The sequence below is a fragment of the Equus przewalskii genome, chromosome 22 (assembly GCF_037783145.1).
Source record: "Equus przewalskii isolate Varuska chromosome 22, EquPr2, whole genome shotgun sequence".
Classification (NCBI taxonomy): domain Eukaryota; kingdom Metazoa; phylum Chordata; class Mammalia; order Perissodactyla; family Equidae; genus Equus; species Equus przewalskii.
Window position 1 is genome coordinate 2,159,597 of NC_091852.1, and position 22,395 is coordinate 2,181,991.

Genomic DNA, 22,395 nt, shown 5'->3' on the forward strand with positions numbered 1-22,395 from the left:
CAAACAAACAAAAATTCTGCTGTTTTGACAGTGCGCTGGGATGAACTTTTATCTGGATCCTTGGGAACTGTTGCAAGCCCACATTCCAGCCAAAAAATGCACTCTTGAGCCAGCCCTGAGGGCCTAGTGGTTAAAGTTCGGTGTGCTTCGCTTTGGCAGCCCGAGTCCGGTTCCTGGGTGCAGAACCACACCACTTGTCTGTCAGTAGCCGTGCTGTGGTGGCAACTCACACAGAAGAACCAGAATAGCTTACAACCATACACGACGATGTATTGGAGCTTTGTGGGGGAAGGAAGGAAAAAAAAGAGGAAGACTGGCAACAGATGTTAACTTAGGGCAAATCTTCACTGCAAAAAAAATTTTTTAATTGAAAAAAATCACGTTGTTTGAGATTTTGTCTTCATTTCCTACTCTCATAATAATCTATATGCTGATTAGGTCAGTCCCAGACAGCTTATTTTGATTAACACCTACCAACACTAAACTAAACATTACCATTTAAAAAAACTACATTGACTGGGCACATGGCTAATTTGGTAATTATTTTTTAGTCTTGGTGAAAGTATCCAATACAAAGCAGGTGCATGTAGATTTATCCAGTTTATCCAGTAAACGGACATTGGCCTAATAATTACACAGGATTAGCAATTTCTGTCAGACGTTTTATGAATAATTACCATGGTCATGAGGAGAGGGAGGTAGGAGAGGCAAAACGAATAATGAAAATGTTGAAGCAAGGACAGAGATGGCAGGGTAAGAACTAAGAAGAAATGAAATGGTCAGGAAGAAGTCACTGCTAAGCTCAAGAGAGCAGTTTTACAGAGGGCTGGAAAGATGATAATACCAACATGCTAGACAGGTGGGGTGTTCAGAAGGGAAGGGATTAAGAAGTAAACAGGAAGAAGAAGAAATTGAGGAATTTCTGAGTAAAGAAACTGGACGATAGCCTTCCTTAAAAATGAAAAACAAAAAAACAGCAAAAACTTTACCATCAGCATCCAAACAAGGAAAGAAGTATGCAGCCTCATGGCACAAACTTCAAAAAAAGACAACTCAGGAAAGAGCATAAGATTCCAACACAGCCCCCAAACCTCCCTCTGCGCCACCCCCACTCTCACGCTTAGCATAGCGGGACTTCATGGTGAACGCCCAAACCCCACAAACACCCACACACCTGGAAAGAAACAAGACAATCTTTATCTTTCCTCTTTTTTTGACTGTGGAGAAACTAGAAATGTTTGTTAGAGAGAGATGAGTAAAACTTGGGAAATGAACAACTTGAGGATGACACTCTGAGCAACTGTACAGCTTCTAGAGCTCCAAGCTGAGCTGGAGGGACAGCACTAGCTGAGAGAGCACCTGCAGTGGGAAAAAGCTGCACCCAAATTAGGGGACGAGATTTGGGCTGGGGACATTTAACAAAATTTCAAGAGTTAGTGGAGCCAAATTCTTACAACAAAGGCTGTACACAGCTCCGGTGCAACTCCTCCCCTCTGCCCCCTCCATGCATAATATCCAAGCTTCAAACTGCAGCTCAGAGGGGAAGAAAAACACGTCTAAGAAGTGTTGGGAAAGAAATCAGGGATGATGTTCCAATACATATGAGAATAAATAAAAGGGCAGGACAGCGCTACTCAGGCTGAGAATGAGCAAGGAGAAAAGTATGGCAACCATGCAAATGAATACAACAAAACTCACATAAAGAGAGAGACAGAAATAAGAAGCATAACAGAAAAGACAAAGGATCCAGTCTTGAAGAAAACATAATCCAAGGAACAGAAGAAAATTCTCCATGAATGCATTACACCATAAATTAACAAAAGATCATAATAAGAACATAAACTCAGTAGAATGAAAGCTCAAAGACAAGATGACAAAACAACAAAATGAGATGAAAAGAGAGATTTCGAAGCAAATGAAATAAATTAAGAACAAAATAATACCATGATAGGAGCGTTAATAAAATAGAAATAGCAAGGAGAAGAACAGACACTAAAGAAAAAAAATTAATAATAATAAAAATCATAATGTAGCTTCAGATAAACATATGCCATGAAGACCGAAAAGACCAAAGCAACTGGAAAATAACAAATATGGAGGGCAAAGACGACACAATAGAAGGATAACTGGTAACCGTGAAATTCAGAACCCTGCAAGGGGGAAAAAAAAAGAATGTGTTCAAAGATACAATTAAGACCATTTCACTGAAAAAAGGAAGAATACAAGCTAAGACTAAAAATGTACACTGTTTTCCAGGAAAAAAACTGATGGAGACTCATGGACACCAAGCCATTTTCTGATTAAATTACTAAATGTCAAAGATAAAGAAAGAATTCTTCTGTCATCTGAGTGGTATAAAGAGGAAAAAGTAGGCTGACTTCAAAAGTTTCAATAGCAGTATTTAATGACAGAAGGGAGCTGAGCAATATCCACAAAGTTCTGAGAAAATGAAAACGTGACCCAAGAATATTATACGCAGCCAGTTTGTAATTCAAATATAAAGACAACAGGCAAACATTCTCAAGCACTAAGAACTCAAAAAGCACAGAACCAGTGAGTCTGCAACTTGAACATCAATTTGGTAACGGAATTCAGCCAACAAAAAGTTGAATCAAAATATTCATGAATATAGAAGCATGGTGAAATGACTGGTGATGAATTTAAATACAGATCTAAGATTACACAACTGTGAAAATTATGTTTACAGCAATACCATACATGATATAAACCTTAACTATGTAAAAATATTAACTACGATAAAGTTAGAATTTGGGGAAAAGTAGAGGAAGTACATAACTGCTGATTTCCTCACCTTTTACAGAAGTGAATAAACTCATGCTTTCTAAAAATTAAATATATGACTAAAGAGAAAAAAATAACAATTTCGACCTCAAAGATTTTTTATAATTGTGTTTCTTAACCGTAGAAGAATCCTTTAGGAAACGATCTCTCCTACATTTATCTGAAGTTTGGCAAAGTCCTTTAGATTCATTTTAGTTTCTTTTTCATTTGCTAAATTCAAGTAAAATATAATTTAAAACATTTCATTAAAAAGCACATAGAACACATGCTATTTTTATAAAATTATTTCTGAACGTATCTTGTATCTATACATGTATATACACACATACATACAGACACACATATACATACTACATACACATGTACACACAGATACATATATACGTATCATTTATAACATATAGAAAGACAGAGAAAGAGAGAGTGCAATTTCTGGAATGATGTTCATCTAGTATTAATTATAGGTATTTATGAGTATGGGGTTTTGAGTGATATTTTACATTATTCTTTTCTGTACTTTTCTGTATTGATTGAATTTTTTTATAATGAGTATGTTTCAGTCAAAAAAGCAATAATTTCCAAACTCACTGCGGTACTGGTGTAAGGACAGAAATAGAGAGCAATGGAACAGAATTGAAAGTCCAGAAATAAACTCTTACATTTTTGGTCACTTGATTTTCAACAAGGTTTTCCAAGATAATTCAGTGGAGGGAAATAATAGGCTTTTCAACAAATGCTTATGAGCAACTGGATGTTAAGATGCAGAAGAATGAAGTTGGACCAGCTACCTCACATCATATACAAAAATTAACTCAAAATGGATAAGAAACCTAAATGTAAGAGCTAAAACTATCAAACTCTTAGAAGAAAACATAGGAGTAAATCTTCATAACCTTCAATTAGGCAATAAAGACAATATCTGCAAATCATATATCTGATAAGGTACTTAAATCTACAATATACAAAGTACTCTTACAACTCAATAATAAAAATAATCCCCTCCCCCCAAAATTGGCAAAGAATCTAAATAGATATTTTTCCAAAGAAGATATACAAATGGTCGATAAGCACAGGAAAGAAAGTTCAACATCATTACCTATCAGAGAGATGCAAATTAAAACCACAATGAGATACCACTTCATACCCACTAGGATGGCTATTATCAAAAAAACAGAAAATTGTAAGTGTTGGTGAGGATGTGAAGAAATTGGAACCCTTGTGTATTGCTGGCGAGAATGTAAAATGGTGCAGACACAGTAGAAAATAGTATGGCAGTTCTTCAAAATATTGAATTACCATATAATCTAGCAATTCCACTTCTGGGTATATACTCAAAAGAATTGAAAGCAGGAACTTGAATGATATTTGTACACTAATGTTCATACCAGCATTATTCACAAGAGCCAAAAGGTGTAAATAACCCAAGTGTCCATCAATGGATGAACAGATAAACAAAATGCGGTATATACACACAGTGGAATATTAAGTCTTAAAAAGGAAAGAAATTCTGACACATGCCACAACATGAATGAACCTTGAAGATATTACGCTAAGTGAAATAAGTTAAATACAAAAGGACAAATATTGTATGAGTCCACTTACATGAGGTCCCTAGAGCAGTCAAACTCACAGAGACAGAAAGTAGAATGGTGGCTGCCAAAGCTGGGGAGAGGGAAGAATGTGGAGGTACGTTTAGCAGATACAAGTTTCAGTTTGGGAATTTCAAAACGTTCTGGCAATGCATGGAGGTGATGGTTGCACAACAATTTAAATGTACTTAATGCACCGGATTATATACTTAAAAATGGTTATTTTGTTAAGTATATTTTACCACAATTTAAAAAATAAAAATTGAAATAAGAAAAGAGCGATGAAGTACTGATAGATGCTACAACATGAACCTTGAAAACATTATGCTAAATGAAAGAAGCCAGACATGAAAGCCCACATAATATATGACTCCATTTATATGGAATGTCCAGAACGGGCACATCCATAGAGACAGAAAGTAGGTTAGTGGTTGCCTAGGGCTGGGGGGAGGTAGAATTGGGGCAGCGACTGCTAATGGATGTGGGTTTCTTTTGGGGTGATGAAAATGTTCTGAAATTAGAGTGGTGATGGTTGTACAACTGTGTGAATACACTAAAAACCACTGATTCGTACACTTTAAAAGGGTGAGTTTTACAGTATGTGAATTATAGCTCAATAAAGCTGTTATGAAAAACAATAAAGCTATTATTTAAAAGAGACAAACAAAAGAAAAATTGAACCATTTGGTGGAGGGAGCACTAAGTGTTCATGGGAAGCTGAAATCAGAACCTCAGAAGTCATGGTAAATGCAATGCGCTCAGTTAACACTGCAGGATCTTGGTGAGAAGTGGTTTTAAGCAGGAGGAATTTGGGGCTAATCAGTCAACCAAACAATAAGACTTCTGAGCCAGTTTTCAAGTTGCCTTTCGAAATACACGTTTAGGAAAACTCTTTCTCCCCCCAACCACAACAATAAAAGGAATGCAGAGATGAGGACTAGCCATCTAGTCTGGTGACATTCACGCTATTCCCTCCATATGTGTTCAGATTATACACGCACGTCCTTTACACCTAACATTGTGGACAATGTGACTTCAAAATCGTCTATGAGCACAACTGCCAAATATCAAAAATACTCATCAGTCCAATCTGTGCAGAGGCTGCATCCTCTATTCTCCCTCAGTTACAAGCACTGTTTTCAGAGCCTCTTCCTCTTTCTTAACTTTCTTGGTACATGCAGCTCAGCCCCATACCTGTGTAAGCTGACAGAGTCTTGCTCTGACAGTTTTGTGGCCAGGCTGTCTAAATATTTCAGTGTTATCTTATTATTAATCTATTTGTTTACCAAATACATATGCTGTACATACTCTGTGCCAATCATGTCTTCCGTACTGGTGAAATAAAGAGTATGGTCTGGCCTCGTTGAGCTTACACATAGAATGGAGGAGACAGAAAAACAAATGGACTCATAAAAGAAAATATAATTATAAGTAATGGCAATGATAACGAAGGCAGAGAAAAGGGCGAAGGGTATAAAATAACAGGGTAGATGCATAGCTGTTTAGCTGGGGTGACTCTGAGATTGTGAAATCTCAGCTGAGACAAAACGGTAAGAAGGAGCCAACTTTGCGAAGATTGTTCCAGGTAGAGAGAACAGCAGGATGGTTTTGTTTCCGTTTTTAAAGTCTCTGAAGGTACAGCTATCCACATCACTGTGCGCCAGACAGCGTTGGGGTACAGTCTGTCCCAGAACTACAGGGAGATTGCCCCCCCCGAAACAACACTCCTGTGTCCACTTCATTCACTTCCTCCTTTTCCTACTGCATTGTGTCGTGATGCTTTTCCCGACTTCTTAATACTCACATAACCTAGTCCCCAAGTGCCACACCCCCCGCAACTGGATAGCACAAACTCAGGACCCGTAAATTACCTGGGAAAGAATCAACTGCCCATGGAATGTGTGCACAAATTTTCTTAAAAATGAAAAATAGGTGTCATCTCCAAGTCTTTTGGCAAGGAACCGGAGAAGGAAATAGCCCTAGAAGAAAGGAAGAAGAAAACAAAATGGCTATCATGGGTTCATCAGAAAAACGCTTACACAGTCAATCCTAACTTGTCCCCCAGCACTTATAGACATCGACGATGTTCCATCTGACCTGTCCCAGGCTGCCCTTTATATTCTCACAAGGTTGGGCCTGGAAATTAAGGATCTACTCTTTGCTTTCAACTCATCTGTTAATGGCATCATCATCTGATTTGTCTTTGGTTTACATAAAGCCTGGACATCTCTCATGGACCAAAAGAGAAGAGCGGCCCAGCTCCTCTCTCCCACAGCTATCAGGAAAGGCCTTTACCACTTAAAATACTTCCTCATTACTCCTGTCTTCTAGTTGGAACCCAACAGCAATTTTAAGATTCTGTTCTTCAAAGCCAACATGAAGCAGGGAGAAGGGAGTTGCAGAGAAGGGAATAGTTCAGCTCCCTTTGATTCATGCCTCATTTCTGGGGTATGAAGTGCTTTAATTATTGGACAATCAGATATCTGCCTAGTTAAATGTCATTAAAATGTTGATTTCTTTTATTTTGTCCCAAGCACGTTACTAATCTTCACTGTCTACATGGACACCCTAAAAAGTGCTGCACCACCACCAATGGCTTCTGTCACTCAGATGTGCTCACCTTTAAATAATGAACCTGCATGAAGGCCTTCTCCGGATTGAGACCGTGTTTGATGACAGACGATCCTGAGTCACTCACGCAGCCAGTTTCCTCTTTATTGGGTCTAAAACGATGCAGTGAAATTTTCTTTAATTATAGCACATTCTTAGCTAATTATATCATAACATCTTCTTCTTTTTTGAGGAAGGTTAGCCCTTAGCTAACTGCTGCCAATCCTCCTCTTTTTGCTGAGGAAGACTGGCGCTGAGCTAACATCTGTGCCCATCTTCCTCCCCTTTATATGTGGGACGCCTACCACAGCATGGCTTGACAAGCCATGCCATGTCCGCACCCGGGATCTGAACTGGTGAACCCCGGGCCGCCAAAGCGGAACGTGCGCACTTAACCGCTGCATCACTGGGCCGGCCCCTATTCTTCTTATTTCTTATTTTCAGAGTTGCTCTACAGCATCTTAATTCTACTCAATAGTACCAGGTAAAATTTAAAACAGTTTACGTTACAAATTCATACACTGAACAAGGAGGGATTTATATCTAGGTTGGCAACCTGAGGTTGGCTATTGGCCATATTTTACGTCATCTTATCCAAGATTAAAGCTTGCCAGACCCTTGAGGAGACTAAGCTCCAACATGAATTATTTAAGAACCTATATACTTTTCTTTTGGTAGGAATGATGGACTGGGAAATACAATGGAAAATGTAGCTTTACTTGGAAGAGTAAAAAATTTATATCTTTTTAAAAGAAAATTCTGAAAGCCCCACTGTTATCCACTTCTCTTGATTTGCATTTAGTTATTAAAGGTTCTTTTAGGCAACATTTGCACTCTGAAGCCATTTCAGAATCACACACACACACAAAAAGAAGTGATAGAAGCCCATGTTTTTAGAACAGGTAGGGACATTAGTAATCACATACATCAACCTCCTCATTTCACAAATGAGGGAAACCTAGGCACACAGAAATTAAGTCTGCAGCCAAGGTCCCACAGCTTGTTTCATTTGCGGCGACATTAGGACTGAAACCAATGTCTCCTTCTTGTTTATCAGGGTGTTTTCCATATGCTCTATGGTTTTAAATATTTTTAAAAATTCCTGTAATAAAATGTAATTATGTTACAGTGAAGCTTCAACTAGCTAAAATCAAAATATGTAACAAGGTATTTGCAGCTTTCAGTTGTTCTAAAACCAGTCCCTTATTAGACAAGCTTTGAAGCGTGTGTGCTGGGGTGGGGGAGGGCAAGGTCTGACAGGAGGCTTGGCACATCAGAAAGGTGGGGGGTTAGTTTTAAAGGTAGTGTGGTCTGGAACCCGAGACCTCAAGTTGAGTCTCAAATCTACTTCTTACTACCTGTTGCTTACTAGTAGGTTTCTTAAATTCTCTAATCCTCAATTTACTCACTTGCAAAATGGGAATAATGCCACCTATCTCACTAGGTCCTGTGGGGAATAACTGAAATAATATGCAGAAAGCCCCTAGCAAGGGCTGGGGATATAAAATTACTCAATAAACTTAATAAAATATTCTAAAGTTGTCAGCAATAAATATTGCTAAGTTCAAGGTCGGTCATCTGATGTTGGAGGCAACGATCTTAGTGGTTCATCTGCTCAATCCCACATGCCCACAGAAACAAACGTGCAAGGATGCTGGACCTGAATGGAACAGCCTGGGGATGACCCAGCTTGCTGAATCAGTCCCACTGCAGTGTGCCCTAGCTGCCAAGCAAAGAAGCCCTGAGTAAGTCTCTCCTGAATATTCCAGTACATTAACCCAGCAGACACAAGGCACGGAATCAGCAGCTACCTCAAGGAGAGATGGCGACCGGCTACAAGAGCTAACTGCATAGTTTCCATTCTTCTGCTTGATCCCTGACTTACGTACATGACCATACTTGCAAGAATAACTCATCCTTTTCATCTTCATTTGAGACTCCACTGAAAAGCATCAGCTTTATTCCTGCTTTCAAGTGTGTCCTGGGGTTGAGTGGTTTTATAAAGAAAGCCACTCTGGCCTTGATAGGGAAAGCTCACCACCCACAGCTTTGGGAGGAAGACGGCTTCTCAGAGTCAGCCTGAATTCAAACCAGTTTTCCCAGCCCCAAAAGAGACAAAGTTGCTGTGAGTTTCTTACGCCCTTCAGCTCTGAAGTAAGACTACTAGAAGGGGAGGAACACAGGAGATCCAAGTAAATCTCTTCTCCAAAGGCTGGCTTCCAGGCTCAAGTGACTAAGGATGCCTTTAGTTGGTGGTTTTTTCCTTTGCCTAAAAATGTCCTTCCAGAAAGCATCCCTCTCTTACTCGCTTCTTCCACCCTCTCCAAATGAAGAAATGTTCGAGAAAATTCTTTTATGCTGACAGCATCCAAGGCAAACGTACAAGTCCCCACGAGATTCCTTTTACAGTAGACTTGGTGCTGGAGAGAGCAGTGCCCAGACAAACTGCAAGAACTCAAAGGGGGTGGTTGTTAGAAGGAAAAGATACTCCCCACGTGGAACAAGGGTGACTTCCATTTCTGTGCTACTCTGGTTCTCACACTGCCGCCTATCCCAGGTCTATGCAGAGAGACAAAGCACAGGAAGAAGGCAGGAAACAAACGAACTAGCACCACGTGCAATGACAGACGACTCTCACAGGTGACTGAAAGAATTCACAGCCAGAAAGAGTACATACAAATGTACGATGCCACTTACACGAAGTCTAAAGAACAGGCAAAACAGATCTATGGGGACAGAGATCAGAATAATGGTGACCTTTGGGAGGGAGTGTTGGACAAGCAGAGAAAAAGAGGAAGGTTTCTGGATGCTCCAGATGTTCTCTACATTAATCTCAGTGGTGCTTTCATGAGGATAAACAGTAAAAATCTACTGAGCCATCTAGAAATATGTGTACTTTAGTGTACGTATATTTCAATTAAAAAGTTTTTTAAAAAAAGATGCACATGAACCAGTACACATTCTGTGAGAATAAAAGTCCAGAAAAGAGGTGTTGCTATTGGTGTGCCATGAACATATGCCTAGGACTCACAAAGCCCTCTACACCTGAGGGCAAGGAAATATTTTTTTAAATGACATTGTGAGAGGCAGGAAGAACTGTGGCCAATACAGTTGGCTCAGTCTACTCCCATTATCATCCACCTTCTTCCCTGCCCACTTAAATGCTCACTTTCCAAGTGTGCTTGCAACTACAGATAGAAGACAGTCCTGGCCAATGAGACAAAAGCAAATGTCTGCTGTTGGGAGTGGGGCTCTGGGAAAGCTTTTGCTTTCTTTACAAAAGGGGGAAATACGACTGGTACTGCACCTCTTCCCCCCAAACATGATGGATGGAGCTGCAGCAGCCACCTTGCAACCAAGAGGCAGCAAGTCAACATGCTATGGAAACCAGAATGGAATGAAAGAAGGTAAATAGTCTTTGATGGTATCATTCAGCTGCTGGCCAGCCCAAGACTGCCTGTCTTCACACTTCTTACTGTATGAAAAAAGAAAAACCCTATTTGTTTAAGTCAACATTGCTTTACTATTCTATTAATTGTAGCAGAATGATTCCTAATGGATGAAGAATTGAACTAATTCTAACAGCTACCATTTCCTGTTATCCTCCTGTGCCAGGTACTCTGCCAAGCTCTTTTTAAGTATCATGTCCTTCTATCCTCACGAGAACCTGATGGGGCAGGTACTGTGACTATGCCCATTGAAAAGCAAAGGAAAGTGAGGCCTGAAGAAGACCACAAAGCTAGTTAGTGGCAGGGTTTAAGCTGAAACCTGGGTCCACAGAACACCAAAGTCCTAGCTGCATTCCGGGACGTTCCCAGGATCCAGGCCCCCATTCTCATCGTGCCTTAGACACGTCGCTTACCCTCCCTGAAGCTCAGTCTCCTCACCTGTGAAGAGTGTGATGAGGCTCAGATAAGGTGAAAGCACTTTGTGAAAGAAAAGTGTTAAGCATCTCTTAGACATTATACGCCATTGTTTATTTCCTTGGCTGGAATACATGGAATGTGAGCGATCAAGTTACCAAGGTCGTTTGGGCTTAAACGCCCTTGGTTTCTGTTGTACCTGGCACCACATGTAACAACTGCGATTAGCATGGCCTTTCCCTGCCCACCTCCTTCCTTCTCCACTGCACTCAGAGGCAACAGGGACACGTAAAGAGCTTTCAGCCGGCAGTGACATTTGATACACCGTGATTTGATTTGGAATCAAACCTCCTGAACAAAGGGCTGATTCTGCAGAACTATCACCAGGGATGGGATCTGGGAAAATGCCTCTGAAAGGTGCTCAGGCGTGTCAGCTTGGGTCTGAACACCCACTGCCCTGCCACGGCCCAGACGGGCCATCCGCCAGAGTTCTCCATCTCATATTCCTTGGCAGTCAAAGTGAGAGCCATGAGATATCTCCATCTATAAACTCACTACTGTGGCGCTTGAGCCAGGGACTAAGCATCCCAGAAAAGAGACAGAAAGGGATTAATCAGCATTTCAACATCCCTGTCTGAGTGTCAGTCACAGCTGCTCCACGAGCTCTCAGTCCAGGAGCAGGGCCCTCACTCAGCCCCTAATAAAGGAGGAAGTTAAATACGACCTTTGTGTAGGCATTGGCCTCACAGTACTGATCTGAGCCACTGACTTGCCTTTGGTCAGTGTTACCAAAGAGAAGTGGATAAAACATTGTGTACACTTTTAACTAAGGATATCGTACTGTATTGAAGCTACTGGAGTTTGGCAAGTTTGATTATCTGCATGCTTTTCCCAATGAATTTAACAGCTATCCGGCATGAAGGTTCTTCCCCATCAGGGACCATTATCCTGTAGCACACATAGCAGGATATGACTCTGGTGTTGAAAAAGGCAATTGCTAAAATGACTTAAGACAGAAGGAGGCATCCCTCGAAGGAGTCAGAGGAAAGTAAAGAAGGTACATTCTGGTCCCTGATGGGGAAAGGAGGCAGTGGTTGGTGCCTATAGGAGAGGTCAGCGGCTGAAGGGGATGATAAAGAAGGACTTTGTAGCTGGCAGAACTGTGGAAAACACGAACAAACTCCACGGATTTTGATAAGCAGGGTAGCAAAATGAAAGATGAAACTCAGAAAAGCAGAAAGTCATGAACATCAATACAAAATCAAAATAGTCCTCAGGTTTTGAAGGGCCATAAATCAGAAATTCCTCTCTAAGAAACAAATTCCCAAACAGAGAAAAAAATAAGGAACAGACTAACACAATGGTCTGAGCAGTACATCGCCACATTCAACACGGCAAGAAATCATTTGGACACATTTTCAAAAGAGACAAAGAAGAAAATGGAGAGCAACGACATCAACATGAGTGTGCAGGAGGTTGCTGATCACGTGGATTTTCAGAAGACACATCCAAAAGATGACGAGGGGAGATGCTGGAGAAAGAAGAACACCAAAGCTACATATAAGAGCAAGGAAGCTGTAAAACCGTTGCCAGGAAGGCAAAAATTCAGGATGAGCCAATGCTAATGGAGAATGCCCAGGACAACAAAAACGGCTTTTGAGGGGATGTTTGGAGCATAAGGAAGACCAGGAAGATTCGGGGCCAATCTTCCTCACAAAAAAACAAAAAAGAAGAAGAAGAAGAAGAGAAAATGATGAACTATAGGAGTCAGCATAGTATCTCAAGGGCCACTTCCAAAAATTCACTCTGGGCTTCAAGCATCCTAACCTCTACTAGTCAGCTCACAGAATGGATGTGGTGGGTAAGCATACGGTGGGGAGTGTGTGGTGGCTGTTTCATGGCATTAGAGAAAGTTAAAAAGCAAAACCCTAAGGCTGTTGATTAATTACTTGCTAAAACCAGGAGGGAGTTCTTAGGGCTGTGCCCAAGGACTAACAACTTACTGGCTGACAGATTTGCATATGAGTTGAAGTTGGGAGTCTAGCTGATTGATTGACAGACAGCATCCACAGTCAAGAACGGCAACCACAGGTGGAATGAGGATCCAAAATTAATAAGAAAAAGTTAATAAGGGCAAAGAGGTTTTTAAAATTAAGCGTTTACCTATGAAAAAGATTTAGTATGTTAAATCGTCTGCTAACTCAATATGCAGCAAGAGATTAATGTGGCTTCCTAGACAATAAACAAATTGGTAGGTGCGATCAACAGGAGTAATGAGAATGGAGCAGGAAGTACTGCTGAGGAGGGGGTCAGACAGTGTGGAAAGCAGTGGTTAAGACCTGAGCTCTGGAGCCAGACTTACCTCTGCTTTCATCCCAGCTCTGCCCTTACTAGCTGTGGAAACATGTCCAACTGCTTAACATCTCTATGCATTTGTTTCCTCATCTAACAAACAGGAATGAAGATGATACTAGTCCCTATCTCATAAGACAATTTTGAGCATTAAACAAGATAACATGTAGAGTGCTTAGAACAGGGTTTGGCACATCAGAAGCCCTCAATGAATGTTACCAAGGAGAAAAAATCCACGGGCATTGAGATGGTAAGATTGCCTTGAGAACGTGTATGACGCTGGGTCCAAAAACGAAGTATGGCACGCATGTGCATGCGTCCAACTCCATTAATGCTTGTCCTTTCTTTTCCAGACTATCCAGATCAAGGGAAGCAGTAACAGTCCACTGCCTTCTTCACAGGTGTGACCTCCAGCAGAGTGCTGTGTCCAGGTCAGAGGTTACATTTGAAGAAAGCTACTGGCAATCAGGAGGCAACAAAGGGCCAAGCCCAAGGCAAATGTTCTCCCAGCCTTGCAGGTATGGATGACAAATTCACCAAAACCTGTGACCTATTGTCCAGGAAAGGAAGGACAATGGTCTTCAGACAGGTGGATTGTTTGGGTGAGGACAAGCCGGAGCAGTGAGATCTGGACGCTGGAAATAGGTAGAAACTGGGTGGCTGTCAGGGGTATGGAAGGTTGGGCAAAATCACTTTTAAGGTCCTTTCTGACCCTAATATTCTATAATTAGGGAGATAAAATAGCCCAGAACATATTTAAGCTGTAGCATTTAGAAGTACAACATACATCCACTGGAGTGGAGTCAACAGGTTTGCTACGCAGCCTTGGCCTTGCTAAATCAGCATCAAGGGTGACTTGGATTTTTTAAAAAAAGCCTAAACGGGGCCGGCTCCCTGGTCGAGTGGTTAAGTTCACATGTTCCACTGCGGCGGCCCAGGATTCAGATCCTGGGCGTGGACATGGCACTGCTCGTCAGGCCACGTTGAGGCGGCGTCCCACATTCCACAACTAGAAGGACCTGCAACTAAGATATACAACTATGTACGGGGGCGGGGGGGGGGGGGGTTGGGGAGATAAAACAGAAAAAAAAAAGCCTAAATGAATTAGAGGAAACTTAACTGAATTTTATTCAACCCACATATATTCAGGGATAGATTTAGCTTACGAGTATAGGATCCAAGCAATATAAGGCTTCCATTATACTTCTTACAGGGTTGTATCGTGCAGGAGGGCGCAGAGGAAAGAGAGGTAGGTGCAGGTGCAATATACCTGAACTGTACCCTCATAAGCCAGGTTAGACGGGGCCTGCCTCTCTCACTATCCAGGGCTACAGTGACCATAACGAAACTCAGGCTGCCAGTCTGCTACACACGTTCAAAACACAACTCAGGCTGTCAGTCTGCTACACACATTCAGAACACAGGAATACAGAGAACCTGAAAATTACAGGAAGCAAAAGTAGAAAGAGTAAAAATGGAAAATCCTTTTTGTACTGCATCAAAAAATACCCCATGACTTCATCCCGGAAAGAGGCAATGAGACAAACACGCTTCATTTTACAAGGGGAGGCTGGAAGCACGTTTTGAACACCAGCAGCATATGTGGTGCTGTGTGCCGAGATAATGGGAAGGCTCATCTCATCTGATGACTCAAAGAGGAGCAGATGGTCTGTGGGAGCTGGAGAAAGACTCTTCCCTCCTCGGTGGAGGACGCAAGGCACTAGGGACAGCAGCAGTGGAGGGCTTGCCTGGGTTTAAGGCCCAACACACACCAGGATGCTCAACAGGATGAGTAGCTGGGAGAACAGCTCTCCTCTGTCTTGTAGGCAACTAAGTACTATGTAACTCTTACATTTAATATGCAGTGCACTAACAGTAAGTGTAAGACCATTCAACACAGCAGTGATTGTGAAAGCAAAAAACTAGAAATTGCCAAAATGTCCAATGGTTAACAAATGGTTAGTTATGTAACATTCATATCCTGGAATATTCTGCAGCAGTTAAAAAAAAATATCTACACGTGTCACTACCAGAACGACAGTCAGGATTATATTACCAAGAATAAAATGGAAGATACGGCATGGGGTGGAGAGAATGAACACACACACTCGGGATGCTTGCTTAGAAGTGAATCATCTCTACGTGGGGTGTTATACCACCGACACTATGCAGATGTCTTCCTGGCATCTAGCACTGGAAATGGTTCCTTGGGTCTCATCGAATGTCCTGAGGACACCAGCTGCCTCCTGCCATAATTTCTTCTTCTATCTCTCCTTCAGACAATTGCTGGTAAACCCCATTAACGCTACAGTGATGTTATCAGATGTTACAGAATATCCAATGATTTCCATCAATTTCTATCTTTTTTTAAAAATTAAGACATAATTCACATATCATAAAATTCTCCATTTTAAAAATGTACAATTCATTGGTTTTTAGCATATTCACAAAGCTGTGCAACCAAGTACCTAATCCCCTAACATTTTTATCACCCCAAAAAGAAACCCCATACCCCAGGCAGTCACTTTCTATTTTCCTCTGCCCCCAGATCCTGACAACCATTAATCTATTTTCTGTCTCTGTGGATTTGCCTATTCTAAATATTTCACATAAATGGAATCACACAATATGTGGCCTTTTGTCACTGGCTTTTTTCTCTTAGCAGAATGTTTTCAAGATCTGTCCATTTTTGCAGCACATATCAGTACTTCATTCCTTTTTATGGCTGATTAATACTGCACTGTATGGATATAACATTTTATTTATACATTCATCTGTTGATAGACATCAGAGTTGTTTCCACTTTTCGGCTATTAACAATAATGTTTCTGTGAACATTTGTGTACACGTTCTTCTGCAGACTTAGATTTTCATTTCTCTTGGGTCATAAGGCAATGCTATACTTAACCTTCTGAGGATCTGACAGACTGCTTTCCATGGGAGCTGCGCCATTTTACACTCTCACCAACAGCGTATGAGGGTCTAACTTCCCCAAATTCTCATTAACCCTTGTTCATATCTTCTTTTTCATTGTGGCTATCCTCGTAGTATGAAGTAGTCTCACTGAGGTTTTGATTTGCATTTCCCTGATGGCTAAAAATGTCAAGCATCTTTTTATGTGCTTATTAGCCATTAGTATACCTTCTTTGGAGAAATGCATATTTAGATCTTTTGTCCATTTTTTAATTGGGTTGTGTTTATATTGCTGAGTTGTAAGAGTTTTTTACGTATCCTGACTGCAAGTCCCTCAGATACATGATTTGCAAATATTTTCTCCCATTCTCTGGGTTGTCTTTTCACTTTCTTGATGGTTTTTAATTTTGATGAAGTCCAATTTATTGATTTTTTTCCCCTTTGGCTGATTGTGCTTTAGGCGCCACCTGACCATAAATGGAAGGGTTTGTTTCTAGACTCTCAATTTTATTCCATTGATCTATATGTCTGTCTTTATGCCAGTACCACATTGTCTTGATTACTATAGCTTTGTAGTAAGTATTGAAATTGAGAAGTGTGAGTCCTCGACCTTTGTTCTTCTTCTTCAAGATTGTTTTGGCTGTTCTGGGTCCCTTGAATTTCTGTTTGCATGTGAGGATCAGCTTGGCCATTTCTGCAAAAAATGGCAGCTGAAATTTTGACAGGGATTACATTGGATCTGTACATCAGTTTAGGGAGTACTGCCATCTTAACAATCTTAAGACTTCCAATTCATGAACATGTTTTTCCATTTATTTACTTCTTCGTTCTTTTTTTTTAACATTTTATTTTTTATTTTATTATTATTTTTTCCTGGTGAGGAACATAATATCTGTTGCCAATCCTCCTCTTTTTGCTTGAGGAAGCCTGTCCTTGAGCTAACATTTGTGCCCATCTTCCTCCTTTTCGTATGTGGGATGCTGCCACAGCATGGCTGAGGAGCAGTGCATAGGTCTGTGCCAGGCATCCGGGCCCGTGAACCCTGGGCCACTGAAGGGAGCACGTAAACTTGATCACTACGCCATCAGGCTAGCCCCTTCTTTTAATTTCTTTCAACAACATTTTACAGTTTTCAGTATATATGTTGCCCATCTTTCATTAAATTTATTCCTAAGTATGAATTTTTCTTAATCTCATTTTTAGATTATTTATAGCTACTGTATAGAAACACAACTGACTTCTGTATATTGATCTTATATCCTGCAACCTTACTGAACTTTTTTTATTAGTTCGAACAGTTTTTGGGGGAGGATGCCTTAGGATTTTTTATATATAAGATCATGTCTGCAAAAAGAGAGAGTTTCACTTCTTCCTTTCTAACCCAGATGTCTTTTATTTCATTTTCTTGCCTAATTGCCTTGGCTAAAACCTCCAGTACAAGGTTGAGCAGAAGTATAATCCCTCTTTTCTATTCCTTCTCTCGTCAACCATTGGCTTGAAAGGAAGAGGAGCTTCTATAAAGCTGGATTTTAACACATACTGGGATATTCCTTTTTTTTAAAGATTGGCACCTGAGCTAACAACTGTTGTCAATCTCTTTTTTTTTTAAAGATTGGCACCTAAGCTAACAACTGTTGCCAATCTTTTTTTTTTTTCCCTGCTTTATCTCCCCAAATCCGCCTGGTACATAGTTGTATATCTTAGTTGCAGGTCATTCTAATCGTGGTATGTGGGAAGCCACCTCACCGTGGCCACGCCCAGGATCTGAACCGGCGAAACCCTGGGCTGCCACAGTGGAACGTGTGAACTTAAGCACTTGGCCACGGGGCCAGCCCCTGGGATATTCTTCTTTCGTGTCTTTGCAGCAGGTCCAATCAAATACTTGTACAGTTTTTGTCAGCCATTCTGGGTCAAAACTATTGGCCAAAACATGAACTAAATCCAGGGAGTGGGTGGCTACAGTGAATAAGCAAATACCTTATAGAATGAAGTCAATTTTGGATTACACGAGAAAGCACACATTAGCTAAGAATGTAATGTACATAGTGCTGGGACTGGCTTAGTACATGAGACATTCTCAGAGGATGGGCAAAATAAGAGTGAACTCTTATAGATTGATTTATGTATTCGAATTATGTTGTAGGAAAATATTTCATAGGCAAATAGTGTTATAATGAATCAGTGCCACATAGGGCAGCAATACAGAAGAAGTGTGCATATATACTTATTAAATTTATTTTCTGAACGATTCACAAGAAAAGGCTAGCAGTGATTATCTTAGGATGAGCACTACAGTGGTGGGGATGGAACTTCATACCTTTATAAACTGTTTTCCTGTTATGTAGTTTTATTTAAAAAACATGAGTAACTAAGCAGTGATTATGAACTGCTTTATTTCTTCTTCGTGTTTTTCTATATTAAAAAAACACTAAACGTTATCGCAAAAATGAAATACCACGTACAGTAAGTATGTAATTAGGGGCCTAGCAAGGAGAATTCTATCCCTCCCTTTGAAATACCTGAGTGATGAGTAACTAGGGAATGGTCTAGAAAAATGAAGAGGGAGGAGTATTTGAGTAACTATTCAGGACACGTCTGTCGTCTTCGCTGGGTAGAAGAAGTGAGAGCTAGGGTGTCCCTCTAACAGGAAACAGGAACTGAGTGGGCAGCTCAAGAGGGTGGAGCTGGCCTTTGAAACAGGAAAGAGCAGAGTCTGCTTCTGGCTGGCTGGGAGCCCTGAAGTTTTTCAGAAAATGCTGGCACAGGTATAGCACTCTCCTGTCACGAAAGGGTAGAAACAGTCTACACAGTGAGCTGGCTAGCGTGTGTGGTTCAGATAAAGAAAACTGGACAGGAAGAACGTGGTGGAGGGCATCGTGGGCCTGAGGGATGGAGGCTGGAGGGCAGGGATTCCGAGACACAGATCTAGAGACTTTAGGAACCACACAGGCCAGTGACTGTGCTTGGAGCTCAGCTAAGAACTCCTGAAGGCCATAAAGGCAAGAAGTTTTTTCTTCTCAGGACCATGGTCAGATTCTGCACAGAGGCCAGGGGAGCTGTACGGAGCAGAGCCAGAGGGGACACCAGGGTGGTTCTTATATAGAGATTAGACCAGAAGGAGGTTCCAGAATGGTGGGAGGATTCCATTTGTCTTAGAAGCACTGCCAATTTAATTCTGACCTCAAGCTAGTTTGAGCATCTTTGTTTAATGTTCAGATTTTTTTTTTGGTTTGTTTTTGCTTTTAATCTCATCTTTTTCATTTCTAACCAGGCATTCTTGCAATTTTTTTCTAACATCCTCTTAACTTCTTAGTAAAATTAACTTTTTGAACATTCCAGCCAATTGTAAATTTGTTGGGAGGAAAGGTAGGTATCTCTAGGCTCTGGTTAGTAAAGAGACAGGAGCAGGGTGCTCTTTGTGGTCCCCAGGGGAGGGTGGCAGCAGTGAAGAAGAGACAGACCCAGCTCAGAGCCTTTGGGAGAGGTGGGAACGGGGTAGGACCAGGAAACCAGAATAAACCTGGCGGGAGAGTGGAGATGGCTGTGGGGGAACCTTTGTTCTCTCTGTCACTTGTTGGGCAAATTTACCAGGTGCCAGAGCATCTAGATGATAGTATCTAACGTGTGTTGAGTATTTACTATAGGTTGAACCATAGGAAATTGACAGTATTCAGCCATTTTAGATCCACCAAAAGGGCAATTTCCCATGATTCAATCTAACACGTGTTCTAAGTGATCTGCACATATCACATTTATTCCTCACATCCACCTATAAGGTAGAAACTATTGTGTTATTATCCCTAGTTTACAGTGAGGAGACTATAAAGCTCAGTGTGATTGAGTAACTCTCCAAGGCCACACAGCATGTAGTAGAGTCAGGACTGGACTCACCCAGGCAGTTAGGCTTCCAGGTTTACACTTATATACCCCATCCTACTCTCCTGGGTTGAGAGCGGAAGACTGACAAGCTCTGGAGCAGAACTCAGGCCTACATCGTCAGACAGTGTTTCTCTGAAATAAGGGAGGGTTAGTCAGGCCGTGGCCAAGAAGGAACTGGGCTGTGGCCTTTCACTCTGCTCAAAGTTCTAACAAACTTCACAAAGCCCACATATTCAGCCAGTTCCTTTAATGGGTCCATCCTTACGTGCACTCAGCGATAGATAGCGTCACATCATAGTATTAGAAGCCTTCTTTGAAGCTGTGTGAACACTGCAATCGGTTTTGAATAGGCCCAAATGAGCAACTCGTCACTCAGAGCGTCAGGCCAACTAAGAAGAGGATCCCAAGTCTTCTAAACTCAGGCCTGGGTTCCTGACACCACCGGACTTCATCTAGCCGCTAGACTGTCTCTCTTATCATGTGTTATCCCAAATGCTTGGGAATCTTTCCTAAACTCCATTTTCATTATGTCATTTTTGGAACTTAAAATAGCTCCCGATTGCCCGGACAGCACATGCAAACTCTTGAATTTGGCATCTAAGGAACTCCATTACTTAGCCCATGCTCACCTGGTCCACCTTCAGTCTCACGGGTTCTTATGCGGCTCTCCTCTCCAGTGAACCCATTCTCACTTAAGGCCCGTCGCCACAATCAATTCCTTGTTTATGTCTGCCAGGCTTTGCTTATTGAGCTCCCTTCCCTCCACCTCTTTACCAGTCTCAATGCTATACTTTCTCATCATCCCAGCTCAAGCCTCACATCTTCCCAAGATTACCGATATTATACTCCCAGTTTTTAGAACTCTCAGGATGCAGCCTAGGATTTGTCTATCTACTGTCTTGTGACCAATATTTCAACTCTCCAAATAATATAGAAAGAACCTTAGGGACAGAGATCATGTTGTCTATGACATTTCTTCAACATTCATTGAGCACCCACTTAGAGCCAAGCACTGTGATAAACAGAGGTAAACAAGACAGTCCCTAGGTTCAAAAGGCTGATGGGTCAGAAAAGAGATTAAGTTGGACTATATGAAATTGCTTGGGTTTTCTTTCTTTTTGCTGAGGAAGATTTGCCCTGAGCTAACGTCTATTACCAATCTTCCTCTTTTTGCTTGAGGAAGATTCACACTCAGCTAACATCTGTGCCAATCTTCCTTTATTTTGTATGTGGGTATGCTGCCGATGATTGGTGTAGGTCCCCGCCAGGGAACCAAACCCAGGCCGCTGAAGCAGAGTGCACTGGACTTAACCACCAGGCCACAGGGCCGGGCCCTGAAACTGCTGTCTTTGAAGGTCAAAAATGGTTGAAAATTGGCAATTTAATATCCCTCATCCTAAATATAATTATCAAATAATATAGTAAGGTCAGAGATGGAGATACAACCAGAGCATTTATGGAGTAGAGAGGAGGGTCACCAGCTTATCTTGTCAGGATAGGGACTGAAACTTTTAGAAAGCAGAGATATCTGTGCTGAGCCATAAGAATTTGGAGTCTTGCAGCAAGGAAAGATATTCTAAATAGAGACAACATGAAAAAAAGGCAGGGAGGTAAGAAAAAACAGGCAGACAGCAGGTATTACGGGCTGAATTATATCTCTCCAAAATCCTTATGTTGAAGCTCTAACGCCTAGTATCACAGAATGTGACTGCATTTGGAGATAGGGCCTTTAAAGAGGTAGTCAAGTTAAAATGAGGCCATTAGGGTGAGCCCTAATCTAATCTGGCTAGCGTCTTTATAAGAGGAGGAGATTAGACACAGAGAGAGACACCGGGAGTGCACGCACACAGAGAAAAGACCATGTGAGGACACAGCAAGAAGGTGTCCACGAGCCAAAGAGAGAGGCCTCAGGAGAAACCAAACCTGCTGACAACTTAATCTTGGACATCCAGCCTCCAGAACTGTAAGAAAATAAATTTCTGTAGTTTAAGCCACTCAGTCTGTGGCATGCACATTTCATTTTGGCTATGGATAGAGTTGCATACTTGGGTTTTATCCCGACTATTAAAGGATGTCTCTGTCACCAGGGGGTGAGGCGTTCATGAGGAAGGTAGGAAAAGGCGTCTGCGTTTCCCTAGAATGGTACTGACTGTGGAGGCAGCAGCTAGGAGAAAGAGCCACAGCAGACTCTGGGCTTGTCAGCACGTCTCTACCTGATAGATTTTAATATATCTTTCTTAGCACGAGCTTGACTTTAACAACGCTTCCAGAAAGAGGGGGAAATGATAATAAATCAGAAGCAATAAAAATCCACAGAGCTTCCTTGCGACCCCGCCACTGTAGTCCTTGGATCTGCCGGCCTGTCGGAGTGTGCCAACTGGAAGCAC

At 41.4% G+C, this 22,395-nt stretch overlaps 1 protein-coding gene across 30 annotated transcripts in view; it reads right to left on the reverse strand.

Annotated features, from left to right (window-relative positions):
- Window positions 1-22,395, reverse strand: part of AOPEP (aminopeptidase O (putative)) — a 376,610-nt gene that overhangs the window by 163,177 nt on the left and 191,038 nt on the right. For all 30 annotated transcript variants that reach the window (XR_011531426.1, XR_011531425.1, XR_011531428.1 and 27 more), the window contains 2 exons: window positions 7,012-7,114; window positions 6,263-6,370 (listed from right to left, as the gene is read on the reverse strand). Coding sequence is in view for 24 of the 30 variants with exons in the window: in XM_070589922.1 (XP_070446023.1) it covers window positions 6,263-6,370; window positions 7,012-7,114 (211 nt within the window). In the remaining 6 variants the exon portion in view is untranslated. The remainder of the gene's footprint in view (window positions 1-6,262; window positions 6,371-7,011; window positions 7,115-22,395) is intronic.